At 44.0% G+C, this 24,907-nt stretch overlaps 1 protein-coding gene across 3 annotated transcripts in view; it reads right to left on the bottom strand.

Moving 5' to 3' along the window:
* GALNT14 (polypeptide N-acetylgalactosaminyltransferase 14) overlaps positions 1 to 24,907 on the bottom strand; it is a 1,160,089-nt gene that overhangs the window by 134,104 nt on the left and 1,001,078 nt on the right. For all 3 annotated transcript variants that reach the window (XM_078649861.1, XM_078649859.1, XM_078649860.1), the window contains exon 10: positions 2,496 to 2,622. In XM_078649861.1, the coding sequence (XP_078505987.1) occupies positions 2,496 to 2,622 (127 nt within the window). The remainder of the gene's footprint in view (positions 1 to 2,495; positions 2,623 to 24,907) is intronic.

Below are 24,907 nucleotides of genomic sequence, written 5' to 3'. Positions count from 1 at the left end.
CAAGACCTACATTACGTTTATAATCCTTGAATGCTACCTCCATATATGGTGACTTCCAAAAGTTGCATGGAACTTAATGCTGGCCAGAGCATACTGAATCTGTGGGGACCAAATTTCATTCCAGAACTGTGCCTCCAAAGACAAGTGAAATAAAGCCTACAGAGCAATAATCTTAAATGTTTACACGTGTATTATGAGTGAAGTTTCATTTTTTTTAATAATACAGCATGATCAGCAGGGGTTAAAACAGGGATGTATCTTTTGCACACTATAGAATATCACCTCAAAGTTCAAGTCATAAGACATATTAAATAAGGTAACAACCAGTATGCAGTCCTGTGCAACTCCTTGGCCAATCCGCAAAACACATACCACAATACATCCTGAATAAGTGAAAATAATAATTATGACTTCCTCCATGCCCTAGGGCATCATTTGGAGTTTAGAGGGGCTCCCATTCCGATAATCTTGAAGTTCCCTAGCCCCATTTAGAGGTGGAGGAAGCATTAGGTTTACTCTGAACAGAATGCCAGCAGGGTTTATAAATAAAAACCTCTGAAATACCAGCTTATCCACTACTGGACTTTCAGGTCATAATAACAACCAACGAGACCTAGATGTCAGCCCCAGGCAGGGAAATCAAACAATTACCCTTAAACAAAGGATAAAAAAAATGATTTGTATGAAGGCCATTTTTTATTTGTTTTTAAGATACAAGGTCTTGCTTTGAGAGTTCATCTCTTGAAAACAAAAAATAAACACATTGCTAAGCAGCCACAACAAACATGGCTCCTGGTTGGCCAACTTCAGTGGAACTGACGCAACAGTGGCACTACTGAAGGTACATAGTTCTTCACCAATTAGGCAGGGATTTCTAAATTTGGTGGGTTGTTATCGTGCATGGGGTTTGGTGCTCATGGGCTTGACCAACCTTGTAAGCTGTCTGCTATGATGGTCTAAATCACCCAGCTAATTTATTAGGATATGCTATCAAATTTACCTTTGTCTTTAGAATTCCACTTTTGCAGCTTGTCTTTCAAAGCAAAAAATAATGCGGATTGGTAAAAACAAATATGATGGCCACTTGCCAATTTTCAGTGCCTTTACTGGAACTGAGCACTGGTGGCTCCACAGAATGCAAAGACATCTCCACCAGGCAGGTGCAATCTCTAAATTTGGTGGTCAGTTCTCCATCAGAGCATCAGAGGGCATAGCCTCAGCTAAACATCTGAATGCCCTTGCTAATTTCTTAGAGAAACAACAGAATTGCTCTGCCTAATGCTTCATAGGTCTGGCGTCGGTCAACAACTATGGCATAATTAGGAGATTTCTTAAGGCCTAGATATTTACTACTAACCAGTGGCAATACACAAGATTGTTTCTCAGTAGTTACTACTCATCTAAAACCAGCTTTAAAAGTTATGTTCATAAGCATTTTTCCAATGGATTTCACAGATTCATCAAGCAAGAAGATCAAGAGATAATTGGTAGATCAGCCATATCCTCATTTTTGTAAATTGGATGATCTCAGGCATTTGCCACATAGACGGAACTACCTTGTTTGAAGTATTGAGTTTATTACTCAGTAAAGCAAAGGACCCCATAGAATCATAGCTGGCCCACATGCCCTGTTTGAGCTTGGTTCTTTTAATGGCAACAAAACATAATTCATTAAATTTGGTTTCGAAGGAAAGTAAGAACTGTAACTACTTCTACGTCTTGGAGCGCAAGCCTCCAGATACATACTTTTGAAATGGGCTGCTCAAGCTTCCTCTGGAATGTTTAATAATACTGTGGAAGCAGACATTTTATTACCAATGGCCAATTGATTACCAAAGCTAGAAGAATCACTGGAGCCCACCTTGGTAAAAAAACAAAAAACTCCAACTTGTATGTCATTTTTCAGTTTTCTTTCATTACATTAGCAGCATGTAGCCAACTATCAACAACATGCAGCAGAAGGTCCACAGAGAGAGCTACACTACATGGAGTTCATTTTTTGGTTAAAATAAGCATGCATAGATATGGCCTAGAGGTGTTGACCAATACAAATGCAATTCGATAGACCTCCATTTTTGAGAGAGCGTGAAACTATTGTTGCATGAAAATTCAGCTTAGTGAGAACTGAATTTCTTCGTAAATAAAATTTTTCCTTTTGCAAATTAAAAAATTAAAAGTACTGTATTTATGTCACATGGAAGAAATTAATATATATCATGCCCCATAAATTAGAAAGAGTTGAGTAAAATATCCAAAACTCAATGGAATCAAAAATATTTTAAATAAATTGTGAACCATGAAATCTGTAATTTGACCAAAAGTCTAGATACGTGTTGCTTTATCTTGAGTAAGAAAAGTTTCTAAATTTCTTGATCGTTAAATGTGCTTGTGTAGGATTATTCAAATCCAATTATTGAGGTACTTTTAAAGGATAGAGTGAATACGGTCCTAAAGCAAATCACTACTAATTTTTTAAACACAAAGGAACATCTTACTTGATGTACGTGTTGGCATTTCCCTCTGGGAAGACATAGGGATGCTTTTTTCGGAAGACATGTCCCACACGGCTGCACGGTATAATTTCTAAGCTCCCACCACACATCCAGACCCGGAATGAAATTTCTGCAAGAGATGATGTACATAAACTTCCGAAAGATTTCAGGAAAATCTCATCTGCATTACTTCAATTTGCCCACAGTTAAAACACACCATTATACAGATGCTCCTTCTGATATCACATCCGGCAAACAGGGTTTAGTGTAATACTGATACACATACAAATGATGAAGAACCCATATACTCTAAACTTAATGTCTCAGAAATACATGTAGTTTTTCCTTTACACAGATGTACACTTTTAGAATATATATCCACCTGTTGAGGTCCTTAGAATTCTTTATAATGGTTCAAAACAAAAAGACCCTACACTGCTGAGCAAGCTAGGTGATGTTTAGAGCAAAACACCAAAATCAGCAAATAACACAACATGTCACATCAAATGTAGATAATCTCCCAAATGGAATATATAACTGTGTCTTTATTGGTGCACCACGTTACATAGGTGCCATGATATCAACTAACCTCCAGATCAACTACATTAAAATGACAGTCACTAAGATTTGTGGAGTTGACGATCAACACAGTCAGTATTATAAAATTAATATAAAATCTATAGCAAATTAGGATCATTGTATGAACCAATACTTTAATCACTGATAATCAGTCAGGAACAAAAAAATATAATGTTTTATTGCTAAATGGTAATGGATAATTAATAATAGCGTCATTATATAATGATCTTTTGATGACTGACTTTTATTTCAAGATATTTTCCTGTAAATAATACCACATTATGTAATGTGCATGGATAGTAATGATGGTATGTAATGTATGTAATGTATTTTACACAGATGATAGGCCCAGTTCACCAAGACTGGTGCACGAGTAGGTGTGTGTTACTCCTGAAGTACTCCTGATTTATTCTAAAATTAAATGAGCAAGCCAAGTGTATCCCTGACTTACTCCTACAATTCAGGAGTACTACATGAGAAAGTGGCAGGAAATTCTTTGTATATTGAGTCCATTGTGTATAACTGGCATTTCAATGGGCATCCTGTACATGAGTCTTTATATTTTTCATTCACATTAATGTTTCTAAGTTTTCACGGAGATGATAGTTGCAGAGTTGTCATTTAGGCTTCATACATTTTAACTGATACTGTGTCCATGTATTTTTAAGTTATTTTTGGGTTCATTTGGCCCTAATGCATTCTATTCTTGTAAATAGCTTTTTAATTTTCCTTGTTTTTAGATGATGTTTTTTCTTTTGAGAATTCTTGTGAATTGGTACAGGAAATGATGCTTGTCTTTGGAGTGTTATTACTTTGAATTTTGCCAATAAATATTTTTTCTTTGTTTTCCCATTTATTTATCTCTTTCCTTTTTTCAGTAGCCATTTTTCCTACTAGGTGTATCGATAAGCATTTGCCAAGTCACATGGTCAGGCTTGTTTAAATGTATGTGATCATTGTTGTAATGACTATATGCTGTTTTGTATTACACTTGAATCTGCTAGCAGAACCTACACATACAGGCACACGCATGCTTTTAGACAACACACACAAACATAGAACCATACATGCATATACACATGGAAATGTCCATGTCCACACTCAGACACACATTGGAGCCACATAAATAAACAGATACACACATTTCCCAACAATGAACGCTTTCCTATTCAGATTGTTGTTTTAGGATTGCAGCTCACTATGCTCTTGAAAATATATACTATTAATTGTAAGCAGGACATCTTTTAAAGGGTTTCAAAAGTGCAATCATTTGAATAATGGACTTCAACTGAGTAATTGAGTGTCACAGATTGGTTACATTGCAGCATTGTTTCTTTGCTGCTTCATGCGGAGCCAATATTAATATGTAGCCCATGCATTTAATTGTATGTTTCTCATAAATAATGACACATTAGTTCAAATTCTGCTATGCAGGAGAAGGGATTGTTTTCTATAAAGCACTGCATTTTTTAATTTGCATAATGTTGTAAATATAGAAGGAAAATGCTGTTGCATATTATATTGATGGTACTTTGTTTTTATAGCACTTGGATTCGTGTTTTAAGGTGAACGAGCCTACACATTGCTTCCAAAAGAGTGCTTGTCAAAAGAAAAGCAAACACACATATTAGTCTTCAAAAAAAATAAAACAGACAATACTTTAATTGGTATTGTGAAGAAAACATAATTTACAGGTTCTTTATAAGCAACTGAGGAAGCATTTTGAAAAGGTGCTCTTAAAATTAACTTAAGAGTACATCACCTTAAGAAAGCTAAGCGTAGTCATTATAGTCAATAGTATGTTTAATGTATTTGCAAATGTCTGTTAATGCAGCATCGTTAACTATTGGAAACTGAAAAATAGTTTTGAGACAGCATTATCTGTACACTTTTTAAAGATCATTCTGTTGAAACCTATGTGGCTAAACAAAGTATTTTTTAATCATCAAGCACAATGTTACCCGATTCCTAAAATTTCGAAAAATACAGTGGTTTACTCAAAACAGTTTAGGTTTATTGCAGTATGAAACGATATGTTATATTAAGTTGTATTGTTTAAAAACTTGCTTAAAATGTGTGTTATGTGTGCTATTTAATGTATGTTCATTTTTAATTTGACTATGTACAACGAACATAACATTTTGTCTGATATAGCCTAATAAAACATATTCTAAAGTTCTTGGTTTCAACATGGTATGATTTGCCTTAGTATGGCATGTTCTATAGTTCTTTGTTTCAAACATGGTTTTGGTAATGATAAACTCAAGCATACTCTGTTAATAATAAAGCACAGATTATTGCAACCAGGTGAGGGATTGTGTTATATTTGATCAGCGGCATAGCTAGGGGGATCAGGGGGGGGGGGGCGGTTCACCCCACGCGGCACTATTTTGAGGGCAGCGTGTTGAAAATGGCAATGTATGTGTAAATAAGCGGCGTTCATTTGTGTTCACTGTACCCCTTGTTGTAAGCAGAACGAATAATTACGAAACAATGACTGTGTTATCCCGCCAGCATAAGACCCATGCACATATGTACACGACAGCTATTTTAGGCACCATGGCCTCTCTGACCGTTTGCTAAACCCCCGACACCCCTCCCCGCGCGCACTGCTCGTGCAACGGCCACAAGACCCTCTCCCTCTGCGTGACCCTGCTCTAGAAGTAGCACTCCTGCTTGACCCACACCCCCCATTTCCTCCCAGGAACACCCTTCCCCTCAGCTGACAACCCCCCCCCCGGCTGCACTTGGCCTCCCGACCCGGTCCCAAGTCCTAAGACCAAGCCTCGTGGATATACATCCCCCATGCACCCTGACCGCCCCCGCTCTCACATGCACAAGTCATGAACCCTCCCCTCCCGCATGACTCTGTCTCTGGGAATCACACCCCGCGCCTGACCAACACCTCCTTTTCTTCCATGAATACCCCTCCTTTTATGACCCCTTCCTCTGAGCCTGATTGTCTGCACGGACCGCTGGTCATCCCTCAGCCTGAGGACACAGTTTATTGCCCACTACTGTATGCACTCGCCCCTCTTCAAAGGGGGCTACTATTGATCATGACCTCCCCACCCCCTGAGATTCGATCAGGCGCACACATTCTAAAGGAATCAGCAGAACACTCAGCTGCGTGACAGCCCCCTCCTATTGTATGGAGGATAAGGGCCCCTACTGTAGCCACGTGTTGGAATATCTTCGTACTTCACAATGTCTTGATTGTAATGAAGGATGTCTGTGTGGCATAAACCTGTGTATAAAAGACGAAGCCTCAGAGAAACTTGTTAGAGCACCTCCTGAAGACACTATGAGAGTGTCCGAAATGACATGCTCTCCTCATGAGAAATAAAACTCTATTCTTGTCTTCCTGCTTCCAGTGCCCGTCTCTTTATTTGGTAATTATTTACGATGGGAACTAAGAGGCGCCTTGCGCCAGCAGCCTGGGCATCCGGTGCGTTATGGGCTGACTGTTCAACAATTGGCGCCCAACACGGGGCCCATCAGCGACATAAGGTCCGGTGAGAGAGGTCCAGACGATGGGGTGAACATCTAAATGATTGGAGTATACCTGCCTTGAGAGGGCCCTCGTCCGGCTGCCGATTGAATGAACTTCACCGATTCCGAACGGATCTCTCTCAAGTGACCTATTGTCCTGACTGGAATCCCACGGGAATGCTGCGGTAAAAACATGGAGAAAAGAGAACGATCGGGCGCTGGAAAAAGGAAGGCGAAGAACTGTCCACACGGTCCGGTCCGGGTAAGGTTAAATAGGACGTCTTTACGTCTAATTGGTAGGATGGCTTTATCCATCTGATTGATTGATTGATTATTGATATTGGAAACGGTATTTAGATACTGGTATTGTTTATTGATTGGTTCATTTAGCCTTGGGTGCTACTTGAAGTATTGGTTCTCTTGGAGACATTCTCTGTTTGCAAACAGCGACAGATAGGAACGTCTCTCTCTCTTTGCAAATAGTGAAGGATAGGTAATGCGGACTTTTGTCCCCCATTGTAATCCGTCATGCCTATCTTTTCTCCCCATTGATTGTTTGTTATCGGTTTTTATCGATTATTGCTCTTTGAGACATTCGCTGTCCACAAACGGGGAAGAATAGGAATATTCTGTCTCCCTTTGCAGATGGTGAAGGGTAGGTAATGCAGACTTTTGTCCCCATTGTAATCCGTCATACCTATTTTTCTCCCCATTGATTGATTGTTTGATCGAGCATTGAATTGTTCGAAGTTGGTTCTCTTAAGGATCTTCTCTGCCTACAAACGGGTAAGAATAGGAATATTCTCTCCCCCTTTGCAGATAATGAAGGGTAGGTAACGCAGGCTTTTGCCCCCATTGTAACCCGTCGTGCCTATTTCGTTCCTCATTGACTGATTGGTTGTCCGAACATTGACTGTTTGGAATTGTTCTTTTTGGAGGTATTCTCTGTTGCAAATAACATAGAAAAGAAATACTCTGTCTAGTCTTTGCAAGTAGTGAAGGGTAGGTAATGCGGACCTTTGTCCCCCGTTGTAAACTGTCATGCCTATCTACTCCCCACTGATTGATAAACCAGTTCCACCCGGACCATTTACTAGAGGTAGGTCATCTGGCCCGACCAGAGAGCACCCTAGTGAAAAGGACATATGCAATAATAACGAAGTGATCACTGTATCCTGTTAACAGAAACTTTAGCATGAAACAAACTAGAAAGAAAGGAATAGGAAAACGAAATCAGTAGGCCACTGATGAAACTTTTATTAAAATAACGAATAAGGAAACGATAACAATACTTAATGATCAAACATATGATTGTCCTAGAAACAAGAAACGTTAGAAATAAGCCCGTAATAAGAAACATGAAAATGATAAGAGAAGCCAAGCTTGACATTGCGATGGCCACGCGGCAACGAGGCTTCATCGCTCCTCACTGCTCCAAACATGTCTGTCCCACCGCCTGCCACGCCCCAATAACGGCAACCTGGGAAAGATACAAGTCAGCAAACATCCGCCCCCATTCTGGAAACTCCCAAAGTGCAACAGGTTTGCGGCTACGCCCAGCCGGAAGACGAGATCTTCGACACATGTAGGGCGGGTCCTGCTGCCAGCCGTCGGCCGGAGGTCATCGCATGAGGTGGGCCTGAGGAGAGGCCGGGGCCGACGGGATCCGGCGGCGGTGGCGGCTGCGACAACCCTGGAGAGTTGCAGGGGGGAATGTCCATGCCCCCGACCCCCCCCCTCTCTCAGACAGTCTGGACCAGCTTCCATAAGAGGCCTGGGGGTGGAGAGGCCACTACGTGAATAGCCCGAAGGCGGCACCACGCGCCAAGGTCTGTCCCCCCCGGATGAACCAAGGGACCCGTTCCTGGGGCCGTGGCGAAGAGCGTCCGGCCGCCATCAACCGGAGGCCCGGCCCGAAACGTGCTAGGCGCCACTTCTTCTATAATGGCTGCGACAACCCTGGGGGGGGGATGTCTTGCACATGCCTCCGACCCCCCCCTCATCCTCATCACCTGGTCCGGCCATAACAAATGTCAAGCGAGACGCCGTGGGGTGCACCGGGAGGGAGAGGCGGCGCGAATGAGCCTCTCCCACCTCCCCAGGTGAAGGCTCCCCAGCTGCACCCCCAACGCTCCTCGCACCCGGCAAAGAGTTCGTCCACTGTGGCGATGCTGCGACGCCTCGCCCGGCAGGTTGGAGCCCGTCTGCTCATTTGACCCCGCGATTGCCGGTGGCTGCCGAACTCTCAAAATGGCGGTCGACCTTGCAAGAGCGGGCCCAGCATGAAGGAATGGCCCGGTCACTTGTTGACTCCACCATCATAAAAGTTCTCCACGACCTTGAAGATTCTATGGGAGCCGCGGGGGCCTCCGACCCCCGCAGAAACCCCCGATGGGGAATGACTGCCATGATTGCCCACGGAACGATGAAAATGTAGCCGCGAGACGTCGGCGCTCCCATGCCGGCGCCAGCCTCAGTTTGAATGACTAGAATCCTGCAGACTACAGTTCGGATCAGTTCCGGTGAAAACCCAGTATGACCCGGTAGGAAAATTGTTGCCTCCCTCCCCCTTTGACTGATGGTTCAGACCACCGATCCCTTCTTTTGCCCTTTAACGGAACTTTTGGACTGCCGAAAGAGGCTCTGGGCCAACCACGAGTTAGTGGAGATTCAGACTATGCCTGGATCTGCCTGGTTGCACCCAAAATGGCGCCGGTACAAATGAAACTTTCATCTCCTTGTTGTACCCCGATTGCTCAGCCTTGGTGTCATGGGATATGTATGTAGTTTTTAAACATATGGATTGATATAGAATGTGTACTGATTATATGTTCGGACAATGGATTGATATAGGATGTATACTGTCAGTTCGGACAATTAATTGATATGGGATGGGTACTGATTATGTGTTCGGACAATGAAGGACAATGAATTGACATGAGATGGGTACCGATGGAACAGTCGGACAATGAATTGTTGTTAAGTTTTGGCACATCATGATTATTGCAAATTCAAATTTCAACACTTATGACACTCGCTCACACTGAATTCTCAACATGATTTTATTGCACCTGTCGCCCCACGGGGTTGTAGGCCCGTATTTGTGCACCGACATTCTTATTAAAGATTTTTGGAAAAAGCAAACATAGTTGTCACGCGTAGATTGATAAGTTTCAAATAAATAATCACTATTTCCGATATAACTGAATTACAGGTGGAATGGCTCAGCTCGATTAGTTAAGAGTTAAAAAGTATAGTGCTCAGAAATATTGCAAATATGAACGGCCCAGGTCTTTGTTGTATGTACTTTGCACATTCTTGTACAGCCTAAAGCAACCGCTAAAAAACCCTGGAATTCAGCCTATACTTTATATGCTACCTGTATCAGGAAAATTGTGCTAAAATGTCCCTAAGTCGCCCGAAGGAGTGCCACCTGGCCTCCCTACATACGGTCCGTAATACCACACACCGGCTTCCGATAATCATCTCTCCCACACTAAAAGGTTCATCTGGGCTTAAATGCCGAGTTGGCAAGAACTGCGTTCCGTGGAGATAGACCGAGTATGTAGTAAGTAAAAGCCTTTTCGGGTTTATGCGCGCTGATGTGTTTTTAAATGCTGCCCCCCCCACCTTCTTTTTCCCTCTTTCTGCAGGTTACTTTGGAACATCGATTAAAAATACGAAAAGGAAAATGGTGATCTAACGGACGAAGAGACGGGAAAAAGGCGTTCGATTATGGTGCCTACGCACCCCGAATAATACAACCAAAAATAATGTGCACTCATGATTAAGCACTCTACGCTTAACTAAATAGGGAAAAGTTTAAAGAATACTCTGAGGTGAGGTTTACACAAGTATCCTCCGCCGGGAGGACTAGGAATATTGCCAATATTTAAAACCTACTACCTCCTTTTTCGCATCCTCATTGACATGTAACTCAAAGCTGCCCCATTGTTCTCCAACTGACACCAACTATTGTCTCAGCCTGGAAACACATTTGCTAAAATGACTCGAAAATACCACCGTGAGCATTAGCCCGACCAGGTTAGTTCATGACCAAGTGGCAGAGACGTAAGTGTGTGCAACCACAACCTCCAGTTAAGGCAGCCGACAATAAAAAGAAAAGAAAAAGTAAAGAGAGCTTAGGATGCTGAGAATGCGCAGCGTACAGGAAGAGATCATTTTGGCCAATAACTGTTCTATGTTTTGTGTTGGGTTTTTGTATATAATACATGTACTGTCTCCCCCGTCTGAGTTTGTGTGTACGTGATGCATGGATCTACGTCATCCCTCTGCCTGTGTTTCCGTATTACTTAACCCCTGCTGTTCTGTGTTGTATGTGCGCTGAATGGCCCATTATTGTACACGTCTCTCTCTCCCTCTCTCTATCTCGCTCCATGTCATACGTGTACAGAAGGGACCATTTAGAGTGCGGTCTCTCTCTCTCTCTCTCTCTCTCTCTCTCTCTCTCTATCTCTCTCTCTCTCTCTCTCTCTCTCTCTCTCTCTCTCTCTCCAAAGCCCCCTGTTCCCTCTTTCCTTGTATGGTGACGTTGTGCCCCTCCGGCACAAAACATAATTGGGTTTCCTCGAACACAAAGGTGTTCAGCAAAATTGACCGAAACCAAAACGATTGTGACTTGCCATATTACTACCTCTCCTTTCTGCATAACGATGGAACCCGAGTTGGTAACGAAGGAAAGGACAGGTAAGACGACGGATGTCCCCTAATCTGGCCTTTTATGGGGGGACTATAACGTCAATGGCTTTCAGTTTTTCGGTTCGCTAAAAATGCAATTCCCAATGCACCGATCACTTCACCCCTCTGCACTTAAGTGCGGATGCCCAAAGCGCCCCCGTTTCTCCCGATTGACCCCAGCTCCCTGTCCAAAGCGTCCCCGTTTCCCCCGATTAACCCCAGCTTCATGTCAGCTACCCTCGAAACATAATTGATGACCTTGATTAACGGTCATTCCCCAAGAAAAACCATGTTTAACATCTGCCCCCCCCAACCCCTTCTTCATGACGATAACGCCCCTGCTTGCAAGATTTAGCCGACCCCGAAGGGAAATGTAAGATTGTCAGTACTTGGGTTAAAATGAAAAAGGGCGAGTCTCTACATAAGGACTCGATTTTGAGTGATGATATAATACACTGTGTATAAAGGTCCAATTTCTCTCCACATACATCACGAATGAACGCCAAACAGGTTTTATGAATTCAATGGTAATGCCCTCCTACGTACTCCATAAGTGATGACTTCTGACTGTGACCGATGAACTTATCCCCCACCTACATAGGATTGGGGACGGAATTGAGATATATAAATGTCTTCTCCTGCCAGTTTTTCTAAAAACTTATTTTTCACCCATTCAAAGATACAATCACCGGAGGAGAGGAGCTGGACGTGACGCACAGCCTGGCCACAGATCATGAAGCACGTGTGACCGCGACCAAAGGTGGAGCCACCGAGCAACGAGACGCGGGACGAGGCACCACTCTCAAAACTCGGCAGATTAAGAAATGAAGGGCTGCCTTGAAGCCCTCGACTTACTGACCCACTCGTGCCTGAAGTCCCCGTCCCTTTTTGAGCCCGACTGATGGGTCTGCCTGCTCGTCATCCTTTGCTCCATTTGGTCCCTTGGTGTGCTCAGAGATCTGATCCCACTCCTCCCTCTCTTCCCTTGATTATTCAACAACATCACCCTTTTCGCATAAACTTTTGACTATAAAATGAGGTTTTGCCACGGAAAAAGAAAGACACGCAGGTGCCCAGCTTGAGGCACCCCTAAGAAAATAAGTTAGGAAACAGGACTGTGATCTAACAGCAGAGGACTGATCGCACCCTGCAACGTGTAAGGATGAATCCGAGCTGGACCTATAGCTCCACCGCCGGTGCTCAGCAGCGCCAACAAAAGAAGACGGACTCTGTTAAAAGACATTGCGACAAAGACCCTCCCCCTTTCCAGAACTTTCTACTCACCCCTTGACTAATTGCTTGTATCGAATTGAATCCCTCCCTCAACCATTTTGTATTGCCTTTTAAAATGTTTCATCGGTCACTCATGTATTTAGTTTTTCAAAAGTCTCTTATCGTACTGACAAGACCCGAAGGTATCAGAGCAATTTCTACTGTATGTTGATGCCACCGGAGAGAAAGTTGGAACATGATTTCCTTTATTAACCCCGACTAAGTATTATACCAATCTCTAGACTTGTATGAAGAACACAACAAATATAAATTCACATGTACCGCATTCTATTTATCGTATCGACCGTATATAGAATTGAACTTGCTTATGTAAAAAAGCGGCGACTGTTGAAAATGGCAATGTATGTGTACATAAGCGGCGTTCATTTGTGTTCACTGTACCCCTTGTTGTAAGCAGAACGAATAATTACGAAACACTGACTGTGTTATCCCGCCAGCATAAGACCCATGCACATATGTACACGACAGCTATTTTAGGCACCATGGCCTCTCTGACTGTTTGCTAAACCCCCGACACCCCTCCCCGCGCGCACTGCTCGTGCAACGTCCACAAGACCCTCTCCCTCTGCGTGACCCTGCTCTAGAAGTAGCACTCCTGCTTGACCCACACCCCCCCATTTCCTCCCAGGAACACCCTTCCCCTCAGCTGACAACCCCCCCCCCCCGGCTGCACTTGGCCTCTCGACCCGGTCCCAAGTCCTAAGACCAAGCCTCGTGGATATACATCCCCCATGCACCCTGACCACCCCCGCTCTCACATGCACAAGTCATGAACCCTCCCCTCCCGCATGACTCTGTCTCTGGGAATCACACCCCGCACCTGACCAACACCTCCTTTTCTTCCATGAGTACCCCTCCTTTTATGACCCCTTCCTCTGAGCCTGATTGTCTGCACGGACCGCTGGTCATCCCTCAGCCTGAGGACACAGTTTATTGCCCACTACTGTATGCACTCGCCCCTCTTCAAAGGGGGCTACTATTGATCATGACCTCCCCACCCCCTGAGATTCGATCAGGCGCACACATTCTAAAGGAATCAGCAGAACACTCAGCTGCGTGACAGCCCCCTCCTATTGTATGGAGGATAAGGGCCCCTACTGTAGCCACGTGTTGGAATATCTTCGTACTTCACAATGTCTGGATTGTAATGAAGGATGTCTGTGTGCCATAAACCTGTGTATAAAAGACGAAGCCTCAGAGAAACTTGTTAGAGCACCTCCTGAAGACACTATGAGAGTGTCCGAAATGACATGCTCTCCTCATGAGAAATAAAACTCTATTCTTGTCTTCCTGCTTCCAGTGCCCGTCTCTTTATTTGGTAATTATTTACGATGGGAACTAAGAGGCGCCTTGCGCCAGCAGCCTGGGCATCCGGTGCGTTATGGGCTGACTGTTCAACAAGCGTCCGCGCTACACTGGCCCGTTGCAGCAGCCTTTATATTTTATTTGTGTACACTGACACTACTGTCAGTCAGTGTACCCAAATAAATTATAAAGGCTGCCGCAACGGGCCAGTGCAGCACGGCCGCCGTTTGAAGTGCATGCGCTGCGCAGCAGCACCACACGTCACGTGACTTACTGCTGCTGCCTGATACGGCGTCAAAGGATGTCTGCCGTCAGTGCTTGCTGAGTGAGAAAGAAGTTGTGGAAGGCTCCAGGGGCAATGAGCACGCCTAAGTAACACAGCAGCGCAGGAATTCTTTTCAAAAATGCAATTTTGACATGCATCACCTGATCAATTCGGGATTCACTACCCCCGAAGGCCGAAGCATACCACAGCAGACACTTCACCCATGCATGGACATAGGTACTGTGGGGGACGCAGGGATATATCCCCCCCATATTTTGAAATGGGGGGACACAGGGGACAAGGTTGGGGGGACGAGGGGACAAAAGAATGTCCCCTCTCCCTTCTGACACCTGTTGGCAGGCCATTAGCGCGCGAAACAAGCAAGAGCTGCGCAACCTAATGGCCCCGCACTTGACCTGGCTGTGACCTGCCTAAGGCCTCTCAAGTTACCTGCAGCCAATCCATAGCAACAGCATAAAGGGGTCGTCACAGGCCCCACCCGTCCCCTGCCTCTGCCCTTTTGAACTCTTATGTGGCGCAACACCCTTGAGGCTCCGGGAATTATTTCTCTCCTCAGCTGCCTGCACTGGCAGTGCACTGATTAATTTGTCGCTGACTGACCTCGACCGTGCCCAGTGTCTGCTGCCAACTTGAAGACGGAAGGGCTGGGCAGCAGCAGCATGCTCCCGCGATGCGTGAGCCGAGGTCCCTCATGCGTGATGAGTGCCCATAAAGTGTGGCGAGGTACAGTTAACTTATAAAGGAAAGGACCGATGACGGGGAGTGAGTGTCTGTGGCTGGGGCACCATTTCAGAACGAAAGTCCAATTGCAAAAGAAATGTGGATTATTTCAATTAAATTAATACATTGTTCAACAGAAGTTATTTGTAGTATGAACAGAACTGTTTAAAAATGGCTATACCAGTCATTATAGTGACAAGAATTCTGGATGCCAATTTGAGATTTGGAGGCATAAAACAATCACGAAATCGACTTTTTCACCCACAAGAAAATATTCTTTATGTATGCAAGGAATTCTGCAGCTTCAATGAATGTGTATTCAACCTTCCGGTTTCTGACTCTTGCATTCTGGCTATGTCACTTTCCAGTTTCCAATTCTGTTATATAGGAGCAAGTGTGGCATCAGTCTCACAATAGCAGCAGCCCGCCCCCCTCCTTCCTGTTGCACCGATCCATAGCCATGGAAGCAATCTTTCTGCCATGTCAAAATCACTCCCCTAAACTAACGCACTGACTACCGGCCTAGAATAATGCACCCTCCTCTCTCCCTATTCCCACCTATCTACTCCATCTGGCTCAGCCGCATCAAACGAGCTGTAAGTCGGTGTGGCCAAGGGATGCTTCAGCAACCCTAGGTTTCAGGCTGTTGTTACCGGTTTATATTTTGTGATGCAGTTTTATAATTTCAGAATCCCACTTTAAAACACTTCAGCAACCACACTTTCTCTAGCAAACGGTAACACCTTCCGAAGAATACAGACGAATCCCCTGGGTGGTATCCTGAGCAGCTGCATCCCCTGAATCAAGAGTTCCATGTGAAACTTTAGATACAGGCCTCTGCACTCCTGAAACTGCAGTTCAAAGATACAGAGCCATGGCACTGCGCCACCATATATTAACTTTTACTGCAAAATCGAAATACATGTCCCCCCACAATTGTGTCTACTGCCCCCCACCCCTTTCAAGGCGCAGCACCAGTCTCCTTAGATACAGCACCATTCCTGAGCGCAGTCCCTCCTGCAATGCAATCCTCAACACACTGACGAAGTTCAATCACTAATTCAACAGACACAGTGTTATCAGAAAGTAATTCCCTGATTCAAAAACACTGTTCCAATGGGCAACCTGGCAGAACAACGGATGCAGCCCGCAACACCGCAGCACCCCCTGGTAATAATGCATTAGTTATATTATGTGATTTAGCAATGGGGCGTCCCAGTGCTAGTTTCGTCAGAAAGCCACAACTGTGAAAGAGACACCCATGAGGAAAAGATGACCAGCAGGACATTTAGATGGTAAACAAACAGGTCTTCAGCTTGGCTTCTATAAAATGCTTAGGAGGAGAGAAAGAAGAATGACTGAGCGATGATGAGTGAATGAGTAATGAATGTAAATTAAAAGCCAAGTATAATATTGCAAAGAACTTCATGAGCCTCGAAGAACAGTTCAGCTATGTGTGACGTCGAGAGAACACAGACAGCCTCAGCCTTTTCGTGTTACCACTAAAGCTGCACTGGCCTCTGTAGCTTGTCTGACCCCGTGACCGTCCCTTTAAGACTGGGAGTGGAATTCTTGTAAAATGGGGTTGGGGGTTCCTCGACACAGTGCAGACCTGGGTTATTGTGCTGCACATCAAAAGTGTATGTATCGTCAGCTTTGACAGCAATAGATGCCCCTTTGGGGGTTGCGTCAAAGTGTGCACATTCCTCTTGTGCTAATTGGTCCCTGACTGCAGTCTGCAACACCTGTCCCACATGCATGTAGAGCAGGCCGCACACTGGCACACGCACGCACACAGACACAAACCAACACAGGCTCAAAAGCAGATGTGCACGTACACGCACACAGGACAGACACTTGCAACAGCCACAGACGGTGGTGGTCAAGCGGTATCTGGATGCAGTTGCTGGAAAATGAAAATAAAACAACAATCTAAGGCCTAGGCTACAGACAGTGCCACTCTCACCTGAGGCATATTTGAAATGCTCCAGGCTCAGAAAGAATGCAGTGTAATTGTTAACTTGCAGCCAGGACAATCTGTCGGCATGAGATTACTCACATCAGGCGTGCAACGTTCATTGTGCTTAAAGGGCTTCAGCCCCCCCACCCCCGGCATCCCTCCTGTAGTGTGTGTCAGATCTGGCTGTCTGAGACAGCTTTCCGCCTGTCCTCACCCAGCAGTGAAAGGCGGAGCCGTACACATCAGTGTCCTCCCTCAGGCAGGCAGGGCCTCTTCAGTGCAGTATCTGGAAAATCTATTAATCTGGTTCAGACACTTCTCTCCTAGGAGTGGGTCAAGTGACTTCAAGGTGGCTCCTTGGCCCTGGCACTGAATGACCAGGGCTCAGATTCAGAAGCCCCTCCCCCCTGCCTCCGATCCTGCATCCCCTCATCCAGCCTGGTACTGCCCCAACTGCAGAACTCAAGTTAGTCTTGTGATCAGGTGCAAAGGACTCACCTGTAGAATCCTGAAGGTGCTGCCAGGGGAACCATGGTCAAACCCATTGTGGTGGACCGGTCTGCAGACATTGCTGAGGTCATGGACGGGGGAGATAGGGGACAGGGGACAAGGTGTTATGAGTGAGATGCACAAACAGGGTAAATAGAACTGAAGTAAGTTTTGGGTTTCCTTCTGCTTTTCCTTCAGCGGCGTAGCTAGGTGGGGGTGGTCTGCCCCAGGCGGCACTATTTTGCGGATGGGGGCTGTCTAGCCCTGGACCGTGTCATGTATGTGCATGTAACTTGCATGATCGAGGTAACTATTAGCGGCGATATTCGAACAGAATAGAAGGTGCACTCCAAAGAAGTCAATGTCAGGGATGGTTTTATGTAAATTCTTCTTTATTTAGAAATTCTTTTAAACATCATAGGCACAGCCAACGCGTTTCGTTCCTCTCTTTGCCTTAGGAACTTCGTCAGGGCGAAGAATAGTACACTTGAAAGTCCGAGGAAAAAAGGGGGGATCAGAATGCGATACGGTTCAGCATGATGAACTGTACCGGCCAGACATGTATTCTTAGTAGTATGAATAGCGTCTATCGGCCTGTAGGTTTCTTAGATGACTTTGTATCTCACGTGGAAGGTTGAAGCTCCGATTCTAAAAACGGATCCGCCTTTAATCGTACTCCAACGTCGGGATCCCCCGGAATGCAGTAACAGCCAAAGTGCTTGAGAACAGTACGGGAACAAGATAATATAAGATGCCGAACCTGTAATAGGGTATCGGCTCCAAGACCCTCGGCGTACGTGGCGTTCAGTGGCGTAGCTAGGTGGGGGTGGTCTGCCCCAGGCGGCACTATTTTGCGGATGGGGGCTGTCTAGCCCTGGACCGTGTCATGTATGTGCATGTAACTTGCATGATCGAGGTAACTATTAGCGGCGATACTACGTGTCTCTCGGACCTCTTTCAGGTACTCGCCGTCCTTTTTCCCCAGTACCCCACCAGGGGGGCGGCAATCTGAAGGATAGCCCCAGGTGCCACAAGCTCTAGCTACGCCTCTGTATTTGATGCAAACTGTTTACACTTGCCATTTACAATCTAGAGCATAAAATATTCAAACAATCCAGGAGCAGAAAATGAATGATTAATCAATAAGAATTGCCTGTGTGCACTTTCCTTAATGATAATACAAAACGGCGTCTGTGCTGAAGAGCCTCCATTAGCAGCGGTAGGTTCTATTCTCAAACAAAGATTTATGAAAAGAATCAGAAGAGGATGGCTGCATGATCCTGTGTTGCAAAACATACAGAACAAAATATTGCCTACTAAATACTTTTACCAAAGGGAAAGAGATTTTGTTGAATTTTATGAAATCCTGTGTGCATGCATGCCTTCATTTTGTACACAAAAGTCATAAATTCAACAACATGCAAACGAAGTGAATGTGCGAGTGCGGTGGACTTCGAAGCAGGGGAACAGGGGTCGAGACTCAGCAGGGACGCTCAACATCCTGTGATTTTGGGCAAATCACTTAATCTCCCTGTGCCTAACAAAAGGAACATGAATGTGTCCATCTGTAATGTAAATGGTGCTCATGTAAAGTGCTCTGATGTCTTTATTCATTTATATGTACTTTTTACTTTAAATGAAATACAGCGTTTAGATGCTGTTAAAGGACAGATATCTATCTCATAAGGTGCGTTAAAAGCTATGCAAAGTTACAGATTTTTACCCTTCACAAAGTTTACAATGCTCCCCAGTTTAACTATCCTTTCGGACATGAAAAGCATTTCTGCACATTGTTAATTTTTTTGACCTGCATTGTGAATTATTTTTCACTTTAATCAAACCCAGCCAAGATGGAAAATATATACAAGCCTTTCCTCTGCAGGTTAACATTTTGCCGATATTTTCTATGTAAAGTGAGAAATGTATGCAGAATTTGTCTATTCAAACTTACCTTTTGAGACAAACATTGCTACATTTGTTTGCTCCTTACACGCTCATGTAGCAAAGCACAAACTTCGGAATCTTCTCAAAGGTTTACACAGAACTTAACAAAAGTTGTGCATACCTAATTTTGACCAGTGCAGTAGTCAACAAAATCATAACTGTTATTTTGTATTTCTTGGATTTAAAAGGTAGATTTTCAGTTTTCCTATTGTGTTGGGAACTATTTGTTTTTGCTTTGTTTATTTTTCCGGATTGATAGTTTATTGAATTTTTTTAGATTTTGTTTATTTATTCAGTTTGCAAACACCGCTTATGATATAAAAAAAGATCACTTAATAAAGCATACAAATTAATATTTGATGAAAGTAATATACAATATGAAATATTGAGCTTAACTCAGTATGTGTTGTTGAATTGAGATTTCTCCAGCCTGGGTACTCGCCAGTGACTAACCCCCACATGAAGCTTAGCATAATATGACTTCATTCTTCTGCGTGTAACCACAAACTCAACATTCTAAACTTGCATTTACTTTGCTCCACTCCAATGCCTGTCACAGTTCTACAGAGTCTATCAGGAGCCACAAAAGACCCAACATTGCAAACTTACACAATACTAAATCTCCCCCTCTTTTAAATAAAAAATCTTTACAAATATATACACAATCATATCTCTTTAATGAGTCTTCATGGCACTTTGATCACACTTTCAGACCATGTCTTCGGAAACTGTGTCCATGACCGGCTTTGATTTGAATTGTAATTTATAAAGCGCAAACAAATGGCCAGAGGTGTCTTGGCGTTGCTCAAAACAGGTAAATGATAAGCAGGGAGACTGACAATTCTAATCATGCGTGAAAAGCCAGGTTTTCAAATTTTTCCTGAACTTTAATACAGAGAGGGCTCTGTGCAACTCCAGAGGCAGTCAGTTACAATTTCGGGCCGCACAACCTGCTGGGCTGCTGCCTCCCCAGGTAGCCAACCTGTAGGTAGGAACTACCAAGTTTCTAGCTAGGCTGGAACGAAAATTCTTGCCAGGAAGATACCATCTGAATTTGTCTTCAGAAGTGCTTTGTAGGCTGTGCACAGGCCCTTAAACGCTATCCATTTCCTTACAGGTAACCAACGCAGCTTAATGATGGCTTGAGAGGCCAACTGTATCTGGGGATCTTCATCAGTATGCGAGCTGCAGAGTTTTGGACAAATTGAAGTTTATTCAAAGACTATTTGGCAAATTTTGATACAGACCATTGCAATAGGCTAGTCTAGATAGAACTAGAACAATAATAATGGCCTTTATCATATCAAAACGTATGAAAAGAGAAACTTTGTTAATGGAACGCAGGGCAAAAAAGAAACTCAAAGTCATTCAATTCACTTGTGCTTTGTATGATAATCAGATGTCAATCAGGACACCTAGATTTTTCACCTTCTGGACTGGCACTGGAAGGGTTTCCAGTTCCTCTGGCCACCAAAGGTGACCAAAAGGTTAAGTTATTGCTGAACAAAATGATTTTGGTCTTTGATGAACAACATTTTTTTACAGAGTTTTATATATCACAAACTTGACCCGAAGGTATCAGTTATCAGAGCGCTTCACATGAGCACCAGTTGCATTTACATGAGGACACATGCATTTTTGTTAGGCACAGGTAGATTAAGTGATTTGCCCAGAATCACAGAATGTTAGCATCCTTGCCGAGACTCGAACCCGGTTCCCCAGGTTTGAGGTCGACCGCCATAGTCGTTAGGCCAACTCCTCTCCCCTCTCCAAGGTTTAGGCAGTTTTGGTACATCCAACATCCTACTGCACTCATACAACTACAAAAGATCTTGCCAATATCCGGGCCATTATCAGATAAGTTAACCACTGTTTGGGTGTCATCATCATAAGAAGCTAACAACAAGCCAAACTTTTGATTATTGCTGCCATGGGGGTAACATATAGATTGAACAACATTGGGCTCAAAGATGAACTCTGGGGACCCCACACAGCAGCATAAAGGGTTCTGATTAAAACAAACCTTAAATGAGACTGACTGAGTATGATGGGTCAGGAATGATCTCAAAAGTTTAAGGGCAGCACCCTGAATCCCCCTGCTCTGTAGCCAAGAAATCAAAATGTCATGGTTGACCATATCAAAGGCCACATATAGATGTAGCAGGATGAGGGTGGCATTGCCCCCTTCATTAACTGCAGCCCTGATATCTTCAGTTACAACCATAAGTGCTGACTCCGTACTAAAGTCATTCGGAAAACCACAATGGGCGTCATCTAAGAGACCACTGGCTTCCAGAAAAGGTGTGAGCTGTAAATTCATGATTTTTGTTAACTAGTTTTGCTGGGAAGGGAAGTATGGAAATGGGACAATAGTTGTTGAGATCTTGCTCATCCAGATCTGGTTTCTTCAGCAGTGAAACCTTCCACTGCTGTGGAAATACACCTAAACTAAATATGATGTTAAAAAACGTTGTCAGATATGGGGCTACTACATCTGGAACTAAATGAAAGGCACAGGGTGAACAGGGGTCAGATGGTGGCCCTGACTTAACATTGGAGATTTTACCTCAACAAGGAGCTTTTTATATTCTCCAATACAGGACTTGTACTTCTCTCTCTCTGGAGTATTGTTATAATCTCACCTCCAAACTCTCTCTTGTCTACGGTAGCTTTATTTTGCTGCCCTGAGAGTATCATTAAACCAAGGCGCGGTTGGCTTATATCTTCTAGTTGTTTTAAGTTTGGCAGGGGGTAATTTATTAGCAGCCCTATTAAGCCAGCTTGTAACGTTTTCCACCAATGAGTCAATTTCCGTGGTGCCTTCTGGTTGAGAATTCTCAAGAAAAGCATTCAACTCTGTGGTGTGGACCCTGTGCCACAAATGCGAGACAATTGCTTTTATAGCTACCTTCATGACCTTAGGGTTTGTTGGGGAGCATTATTTCCCAGAGATCTGTCTTGTGGTATGTCCAGGTTAGTGCAAGAGTGGGGAGACAGAAGAGAAAAGGATTGTTAGAAAAAACTCCATTGAGGGTATCCCCAGCCACGTGTGTGGGACCAACTATGCCCAGGGCAAGGATGAGATAAGACATAGAGTTTATGAGCAAGTCTTCATCCGGGCCTAAGTTATTCTTGAGATGAAAGTTTAATTCTCCTAATATTGTGAAGGATGAATTGCCAACAATATCTTCCAACTATAATCCTAAAGACTGGATGAATGGGGTTCTTTGCCTGGGGGGTGATAAATCAGCAGTCCATTAAATGACTGAGATTTACTCAGCTCAAAGCTAAACAAAGGAGCTTCCTCGGAGTTGGAGGATGCATATTTAAATTTCATTGGAAAAGATTCCCAAAAGATAACTGCAATTTCTCCTCCCTTTTTACATGGTCTATCATGCCTAGAAATGGAATAGCTCACCGGCTTTGCTGCTGTCAACTCTGGTCCAGAAGCCAGATCAGCCCAGGTCTCTGTTATAAAAACTATTTCAATAGCCTGCCGCTCCATGAATTCCGCTACTTCCATATGGTGTTCAACTAGCAATCTGGTGTTAATCAGAGCGCATTTAATTTTGGAGACCAGGGCTTCTCCTGAATTTGTTCCTCCCAATAATCTTGAATTAAGCGGCTGATCAGTACTCTGGGGCTCTAGATTGATGATGATGTTTTTGCATCCATGACAGTGAGAATTTATAGATTCCATATTCATGGGGCTCAACATCAGATACTGAGGCTTCTTACCTAAAGGTCTGAGTGCCAGGAGAGCTCCTTTTGAGTACTGTTTCCTTTGGGGTTGCCTGCTGGTCTGGACAACCAGGGGGGCTGGCCCTGGGCATGGTCAAGGTGCGGACGGGCACATACTGGGTTTGCCTTTGGTGCATCTTCTGTGCGCCGTGAGTGCAGTCGTGCCAGCCTCCCAAATATGTAGCCCTCTATTAAACCTTTTGAGCAATAGCTAGTCTGCTCACCCCTAAGGTGGTGAAAGCAGCCATTTGGCCCTTCAAATGGAAGGAGCAGTGGCCACCAGACGCTGTACCCTAGCCAATGGGTAATTTGTTCAGCAATTTCAGTCTGATATTTTATTTATTTTTTAAATTCTGAGAACAAATAAATTTGAAAAAGAATCACGCTTACACAGTTTCCCGGCCTGTTTCCCTGTGTAATGACTAAAATATGATCATGGGCAGTTTACTGATCTTAAGCTTATCTGATGTGATCTTAAGCTGCGTGGTCAAGCCAGCCTCCCACTTATGTAGCCCTCTCCTAATCTTTTTGCGTACCAACTAGACCACTCACCCCTAAGGCGGTGATGACAACCACCAAGTGGCCATTCAAATGGAAGTAGCAGTGGCCACCAGACGTGGTACCCAGCCAACGGGAAATTTGTGCAAAGGAGCAATTTCTAGTCGATATATGTATTTTTTTAATTCTTAGAAGAATTAAATTTTCAAAAGAACCATGTATACACAGTCCCCCCTCCCATTTCCCTGTGATTGAGCAAAATATGATCAAGGACAGTTTCCCAATCTTAAGCTGCGTTGCCGTGCCAGCCTCCCACTTATGTAACCCTCTCCTAAACCTTTTGAGTAACAACTAGACCGCTCACCCCAAAGGTGGGGATGGTGACAATAAAGTGGCCCTTCAAACGGAAGGAGCAGTGACCACTAACGGTACCCTAGCCAATGGGTAATTTGTGAAAAAGAGAAATTTCTAGCTTTTATTTTTTAATTTTTTTTAATTCTAAGAACAATTAAATTTTAAAAAGAATCACACATACACAGTTCTCCCTCCCATTTCACTGTGCAATGAGGAAATAAGATCAAGGGACGTTTACACATCTAAGCTGCACAGTCATGTCAGCCTATGACTTATGTAGCACTCTCCTAAACCTTATGAGTAACAACTAGACTGCTCACCTCTAAGGTGGTCATGGCAGCTGCCAAGTGGCTCATCAAACAAAAGGAGCAGTAGCCACCAGACGAGGTACCCTAGCCGATGGGTAATTTGTGCAAAAGAGTCATTTCTCTGTGTGATAAATATATATATATCCCATTTCCCTGTGCGATGAGCAAAATATGATCAAGGGCAGTTTACTGATCTTAGGCTTTGGTGATGTAGAAACAGCAGCAGTCAGGGGATCTTCACTTGTCCTTTCAGACCCAATCTCTACATTGACATCCGTGCCTGCCGAGCGATGAATAACATGTCGGAAATGTGAGGAATCTCGCGTAATTGACTTCCTAGGACATCGCAAACTCACCATGTGTACTTTGCTGGGCACAGCATGAAATGGTTCAGCGTCGAAAGGAGCATCAGACTTTTTTTCTATGCTGACGTACAAGCACTCGATCAGCTCTAGTGAATGTAATGTCATTTGTATGTTGACGCTTGTCTGCCTAGGCCTTCATCCTACTTTTATGATCCAAGTCTTTCATGCGAATTTCTTCCTCAGTATTTCCGTCTGTTGGTCCTTTAAGGTAACTTGTTTGTCATGGCTCTCCTGAACATCAAGGTGGCAAGGCTTTCACCTGTGGGTTGGGTGAGGGGGTCGAACAGTAAGCGCAAAGTTGAATTTAAGGCAGTTTTTAGATCAAGCTTTTCTAGACCAGAATGCTTAACAGCTTCTTTAAGAGTGCTCAGGAAACGTTTTAC

The sequence above is a fragment of the Lissotriton helveticus genome, chromosome 6, assembly GCF_964261635.1.
Source record: "Lissotriton helveticus chromosome 6, aLisHel1.1, whole genome shotgun sequence".
Classification (NCBI taxonomy): domain Eukaryota; kingdom Metazoa; phylum Chordata; class Amphibia; order Caudata; family Salamandridae; genus Lissotriton; species Lissotriton helveticus.
The sequence above is the reverse complement of the archived record's forward strand: the minus strand, read 5'-3'. Positions and strand labels throughout refer to the sequence as shown.